We start from the raw sequence: 7,434 nt of genomic DNA, 5'->3' as shown, positions 1-7,434 counted from the left end.
AAGACTTAAGAATATCCCATTTTATGAATACATCACATTTGTTTATCCTTTATTCAGTTGATGGACATTTAAGTTATTCCTACTTTTTGGCTTTTATGGGTAATGCTGCTATGAGCATCTTCTATAATAATAAAAGGGTAATATGCTAATTAGATTGGACAGATGAAAGACCTTCTGGACTTCATTCTGGATGTCCTTCTGGACGAAGCTGCAGCGTCGGGGGCCGAGGCAGAGGTGGCTAGTGGAGATCAGGCAGGCAGGCAGGCAAGCAGTTAGGAGTGATCAGGCAGGCCCGCAGAGTGGTTAGGGGTGATCAGGCAGGCAGAGGCAGGGGTGATCAAGCAGGCAGGCGAGCAGTTAGGGGTGATCAGGCAGGCAAAGGCGGTTAGGGGCGATGAGGCAGGCAGGCAGTGGTTAGGGGTGATGAGGCAGGCAGGCGAGCAGTTAGGAGCCAGAGGTACCGGATTGCGAGAGGGATGTCCGACTGCCAGTTTAGTCCTGATCCCGCAGGGGCAGTCGGATATCCCCCAAGGGGTCCAAGATTTCGAGAGGGTGCAGGCTGGGCTGAGGGACCTCCCCTCCACCCCCCATATACAAATTTCATACACCGGGCCTCTAGTTCATATATAAGTATTTTGTGGGCATATGTTTTAAATTCTCTTGGGTATATACCTAGAAGTGGAATTGCAGTCATATTACTTTTTAAGGAACTGCCAAACTCTTTTCCAAAGTGTTGGTTTTCTTTTTTTGGGGAATGGTACCAAATTACTTTATTTGAAGGAATGGTACAAATGAAAGACATGAGTGGATGGTATGATACTAGTTATAGAAAAAGTAATGGCAACTCCAGCATGCACATATTGCTTTGATGACCAGGCAAGTCACCTCCTTGGCTATGGGAAGTCAGCTTAAGGCTTAGCTCTCATCACTTTCCCAAGGTGTGCTTGTCAAAGAGATATTCTGCCATGTCAGTTTTAGAGGCCTCCCTGTGCAAGTTGGCTACGTGGTCACCCAATTCTTTGATGGATTTCACCTGCTCATTCTGGTAGTGAGTCTCAAAGAAGTCACACAAGTGAGGGTCATTTTTGTCAGTGGCCAGTTTGTGCAAAGTACAGTAGTGACTGATTCACTTTCTTTTCCAAGTGTCATGGTGGGCAGCTAAGGAGAGGGGGCTGTGCAGCACTGGAGTGGTGGTGGGGGCCTTGGGATGTCCAAGGGCACTGAGAGGAGGTGGCAGAAGGCTGGATCTGAACAGCGGGCTGCGTTGGTCGAACTCCCCATTCTGTCCAAGCACTGTTGAAGCAGGAAACCCGTGGCCACTCTGCAAAGACTGTCCAAAGTGTTTGTTTTCTTATTGTCTGGTGTTGAGAGTTCTTTAGATATTATGAATACAAGCTCTTTTCCAGATATGTAACTGGAAAATATGTTCTCTCACTCTTTTTCCGGGCTTGTCTTTGCAAAGCAAAAGTGTTAAATTTTGATCAAGTCCAGTTCATTAAAAATTTTTGAGTCATTCTTTTGATTGTGTATCTATGAAATCTTTGCCTAACCTGAAGTCATAAAGATTTTCTCCTACATTTTCTTTTATAAGTTTATAATTTTACTAGTAGCCCTGTGCACAAATCCGTGCGCCTGTAGTTAGCTGCCGCCCTCCTGTAGCTCCCTCTGCCCACCCCCCCCCCCAATAGCTTGCTGCCCTGCCCCCTCCTGCTGATCCGTGATCTGGTCATTACTAGGTCGTTATGAAATGACCATTTGCATATTACATCGTTATGAAATGACCATTTGCATATTACATCTTTATTATATAGGATATTTCACATTTAGATTTCTGATCTATTTTTGTATAAGGTATGGTATAGATTGAAGGTTGAGATTCATTTGTTTGCATGTGGATGCAAATATCCAATTGTTCTAGCATCATTTACTGAAAAGAATATCCTTTGTCTATTCAATATCTTTGTACTTTTGTGAATATCAGTAGACTTTATATTGTGTGGGTTTAGTTTTGGATTGTAATTGTTTCAGTGATTGGTGTGTCTGTCTTTTTACCAATACCACATTTGTCTTGATAACTAGCTTAGTAGTAGTCTTGAAATCAGGTAGTGTGATTCCTCTAACTTGGGTATTTATCAGATTTTAAAATAACATGTCAGTGTTTTCTGTATAGAAGCTTTAAATAAAAGCTGGAAATTAAAAATGAAAATTTAAAAAGTAATATTTTATAAATTAGAGGATTTTAAAGAACATTCTTTGAAAATTTTAATAATAGAAACTAGATGCTGCATAGGAAAAATGTTAAGGTTATGGACTTAATATTTTAGGGTCTAATGTCAGAGAGACCTATTAGTTGTAAATGTATGCTTTGGTAGAATTCTATGTAGTAATCCAGCTAATTTCACTGTTAGCATAATAATAGTATAAATTAGTACTTAGGAGTTATATGGGTGATTCCAAACTTAATAATGGGTAGGTAGTACTTTGAAAATTTGTTTCTGAGATTTTTCTTTGGAAATTAGAATCCATTTTTTCCTTAGAAATGTTGTTTTATATGAGTGAAGAGTTTCCAAAAACCTACTTAATTATAATGTAGCTGAACAGTGCTACTTTACTGGATCCTATAGAGTAAGTATATTAAATGCTGGAGTCATCTAAGTATTTTTTGGGAAGGGAAAGAGAAATTGAGCTCTATCTCAACTCTTGGCAATTTTGATGTTGATAAGGTATACTCTTTCTATACTACTATTTACAAATCTCCACTCTTCTTATATCAACTTTTTAAGGTGGCAGGGCTTCATAGACTCATCTGAGATTCATCGTCCAACTTTCCAAAAACAATTTTAGCATTTCACATTACTTTCAAGAGCTAGGCTGCAACAGAATCAGTCGTAGGTGCTTGTTGTAAATACAGATTTTTGAATACTTTGCAGAGATTATATATAACTCACTTCTGTGGAGTAGGACAGCAAAATATTTTCTTCCTTTCGTTTGTTTAACAAATAACACAGGCACTACTAGGTGCCTTTTAAAAGTACTTTAGGGAAAAGTATTAGAAATTCAGAGGCAGAAGCAGTAGTAAGGGTGGCTTGTGTGATAGAATTATCATTTGTAACATGGAGTACCTATGTACCTATACTTTACAGCCTCCTCTTATTACAGTAGTTTCCCTGTGTCCACAAGGTATATCTTCCAAGACCCCTAGTGGGTGCCAGAAACTGCAGATTGTACCGATCTTATATATACTCTGTTTTTTTTTCCTGTACATACATACCTTTTCACTTAAAGGAAGATCTTTACTGCTTTTTGGCAAAGCCTAACTGCCAATATCACTACTCTTGCACTTTGGGGCTGTTATTAAGTAAAATATTGCAATCCTGACAGTCAATTTGATAACCTAGCTGGCTACCAAGAGACAATAATGAGCCAGGAGAATACACAGCATGGATACACTGAGCAAAGGGGTGATACCTAGAGAGTCGGAGCAAGACGGTGTGAGATTTCATGATGCTACTCAGGACAGTGCACAATTTATAACTTACGAATTGCTTATTTTTGTAATTTTCCACTGATTATTTTCAGATCGCGGTTGAACACTGGTAACTGGGACCCTAGTTAAATTAACTTCGGGAAAGCGAAACCTAGGATAAAGGGGAATTCCTTCTCCCTCTTTCTCTTGTTTCCTCTAAAATTAAAATACGTGGACAAATTGGTAATTTTTTGTTGTTATGCCTGTCATTTATGTAATATTAGAAGCTCAGATTTGTTTTTAACTAATTTGCATAGTCTGTTTTTGAAATGTTAATCTTTCAGTGTTATTTTTATAATAGTCTTTTCCTCCCCAATTGATATCTTTTACCTCAATTTAAAGACACACAAAAAAGGAGGCTCAGAAACATTAAGCAACCAAATTACAGAGATAGTAAGTAGCAAAGCTGGGATTTGAGCACAGATTCATCTGACTTCAATGCCCAAGATTTTTTTTTTAATTTATCTTTATTGTTGAAAGTATTACAGATGCCCCCTTTTTTTCCTCATTGACCCCTCTCCTCTCTACTCCCGTCCCCTTCCCAGGCCTTCACCCCACTATTGTCTGTGTCCATGGGTTATGCGTATATGCATATAAATTCTTTGGTAGATCTCTTCCTCCCCCACTCCCCTCAGGAACCTCAGTCTGTTACATCCTTCTATGTCTCTGGATCTATTTTGTTTGTCAATTTATTTTGTTCATAAGTTTTCACATATAAGTGAGATCATGTGATACTTGTCTTTCTCTGACTGACTTGTTTCATTAGCATGATATTCTCCAGGCCCCTTCATGCTGTCTCAAAGGGTAAGAGATACTTCTTTTTTTTTTTTTTTTTTTTACAGCTGCATAATATTCCATTTTATAAATGTACCACAGTTTGTTTGTTTTTTTTTATTCATCTACTGATGGGCACTTGGGCTGTTTCCAAATCTTAGCTATTGTAAATAACATTGCTTTGAACATACATGTGCATATATTCTTTCTGATTGGTGTTTTGGGTTTCTTAGGATATATTCTTAGAAGTGGGGTCACTAGGTCAAATAGCAGTTCCATTTTTAATTTTTTAAGGAAACTCCACAGTTTTCCACAGTGACTGTACTAGTCAGTCTACATTCCCACCTGCAGTGTACTAGGGTTCCTTTTTCTCCACATCCTTGCCAGCACTTGTTGCTTGTTGATTTACTGATGATAGCCATTCTGGTGGGTATGAGATGGTGGTACCTCTGTCATTTTAGTTTGCATCTCTCTGATGATTAGGGATTTTGAACATTTTTTCATATGTCTCTTGGCCATTTGTATGTCCTTTTTGGAGAAGTGTCTATTTAGGTCCTCTGTCCATTTTTTTTTATTGGTTTGTCTCCCTTTTATTGAGTTGTATGGGTACTTTATATATTTTGGAAATTAACCCCTTATCAGAGGTATCATTGACAAATATTTTCTCCTATACAATGGATTCCCTTTTCATTTTGATGCTGGTTTCTTTTGCTGTGCAGAAGCTTTTTATTTTGATACAGACCTATTTGTTTATTTTTTGTTTCTCTTGCCCTAGGTGTTGTATCAGTGAAAATTTTGCTATGTGAGATGTCTGATATTTTGCTATGTTTTCTTCAAGGATTTTTATGGTTTCATGATTTACAGTTATGTCTTTTATCTATTTTGAGTTTGTTCTTGTGTATTGTGTAAGTTGGTGGTCTAGTTTCATTTTTTGCAGGTACCTGTCCAATTTTATCAATACCATTAATTGAAGAGACTATCTTGACCCCATTGTATGCTTTTGCCTCCTTTATCAAGTATTAATTAAGCATAATGGTTTGGGTCAATTTCTGGGTTCTCTGTTCCATTGGCCTATATGCCTGTTCTTGTGCCAGTACCAGGCTGTTTTGAGTACAGTGGCTTTGTAGTATAACTTGATATCTGGTATTGTGATTCCTCCAACTTAGTTCTTCTTTCTCAGGATTGCTGTGGCTATTCGGGGTCTTTTTTAGTTCCATATAATTTTTGGAGTATTTGTTTTAGATCTGTAAAATATGCCATTGGTATTTTAATAGAGAGTTCATTGAATCTATAGATTGCTTTGGGTAGTATGGACATTTAAGTGATGTTAATTCTACCAATCCATGAAGATGATATATTCTTCCTCTTGTTTATATCTTCCTCTGTCTCTTTTTTCAGTGTCCTGTAGTTTTCTGAGTACAGGTCTTTTACCTCCTTGGTTAGATTTATTCCTAAGGATCTTAATTTTTTTTATTGCAGTGGTAAATGTGATTTTAAATATCTTTTTAGTTTCTCTTTCTGTGCGTTCATTATTGGTGTATAAAAAAGCCATAGATTTCTGGGTGTTAATTTTGTATCCTGCTACATTGCCAAATTCATTTATTAAATCTAGTAGTTTGGTGGAGCCTTTAGGGTGTTTTTTTTTTTTAATGTGCAATATCATGTCATCAGCGAATAATGACAGTTTTATTGCCTCCTTTCCAATTTGGATGCCTTATTTAGATTTTCGTCTTGTCTGATAGCTGTGGCTAAGATTTCCAGTATTATGTTGAATAAGTTGTGAAAGTGGACATCCCTATCTTGTTCCTGTTCTTAGTGGGAATGCTTTTCGTTTTTGCCCATTGAGAATGATGCTGGCTGTAGGTTTGTCATATATGGCCTTTATTATGTTGAGGTATGATCCCTCTATTCCCACTTTCCTGAGAGTTTTTATCAAAAATAGGTGTTGGATTTTATCGAATGCTTTTTCTGTGTCTATTTATATGATGATATGGTTTTTGTCTTTCAGTTTATTTATGTGATATATCACATTTATTTATTTACGAATATTGTACCAGCCTTTTTTGAGATGTCTTCTCGGATCTATGTGTTACTTAAAACTAATGTTTATTTAATAATAATCACATATTTTATGATTTTTCATCTTTTTTTCTGTTACCAATTTCTAATTCAATTCTATTGTGGTCTGAAAGCAAACTTTGTATGACTTCTATTCATTTAAATTTGTTAAGGTATGTTTTATGGCCCAGAGTGTGGTCTATCTTGGTGAATACTCCATGTGAGCTTGAGAAAATATGTATTCTGCTGCTGTTGGATGAAATGCTCTGTAAGTTTCAATTAGATCCCTTTATTTTTAATTGAGTGTTTATATTTAGAGTGGTTTCTTGTAGATACCTTATAGTTGGTGTTTAAAATCTTTTTAAAATTTTATTTATTTTAGAGAGAGAGGAAGGAAGAGAGAAATAATTGACTTACTGATGCACCTATTTATGAATTCATTGGTTAATTCTTGTATGTGCCTTGACCAGGGATTGAACCCACAATCTTGGCTAACGGGGAATACGCTCTAACCAACAGAGCTACCTGGCCAGGGCTATAGTTGAATTATGTTTTCTTATCCACTCTGTCAAGTCTCTGTTTCTTAATTATTATGTTAAGAACATTATTTTCTCTAAAGTGATTATAGTTGGATTAATGGATTTATAGCTATCATATTTGTAGCTCTTCTACATGTCGCATGTCTTTGCTTTTAAAATCTTCCTCTTTTTTTCTGCCTTCTCTGGTTTTAATTGAGCATTTTGTATGACCGATTTTTTTTATTCTCTTAGCATATCAATTATACTTCTTTAAATTTTTTGAATGGTTGGCCTAGAATTGCATTATACATTTAGTCTAATTCCACTTTTTTTAAAATTAGTAAGTCTTTATTGTTAAGATTATTACAGATGTTCCTCTTTTTTTCCCCCATTGCTCCCCTCCACCCCATTCCCTTACTCCCCCCCACTGTCCTCGTCTATAGGTGTAAGGTTTTTGTTCAATCTCTTCCCACACTCCCCACACCCCCTTCCCCCTGAGAATTGTCAGTCCACTCCCTTTCTATGCCCCTGATTCTATTATATTCACCAGTTTATTCT

At 36.8% G+C, this 7,434-nt stretch overlaps 1 protein-coding gene across 1 annotated transcript in view; it reads left to right on the top strand.

The window, feature by feature from the left end:
- The first annotated feature begins 3,113 nt into the window (after positions 1 to 3,113).
- The window catches only part of VPS13A (vacuolar protein sorting 13 homolog A (S. cerevisiae)), a 158,762-nt gene continuing 154,441 nt past the window's right edge, over positions 3,114 to 7,434 (top strand). Inside the window, exons 1-2 of the mRNA XM_014541227.1 lie at positions 3,114 to 3,180; positions 3,869 to 3,919. Coding sequence (XP_014396713.1) covers positions 3,114 to 3,180; positions 3,869 to 3,919 — 118 coding nt within the window. The remainder of the gene's footprint in view (positions 3,181 to 3,868; positions 3,920 to 7,434) is intronic.

Source organism: Myotis brandtii, unplaced genomic scaffold, assembly GCF_000412655.1.
Source record: "Myotis brandtii unplaced genomic scaffold, ASM41265v1 scaffold266, whole genome shotgun sequence".
Lineage (NCBI taxonomy): Eukaryota > Metazoa > Chordata > Mammalia > Chiroptera > Vespertilionidae > Myotis > Myotis brandtii.
Note: the sequence above shows the minus strand (reverse complement) of the source record. Positions and strands in the feature narration are given on the sequence as shown.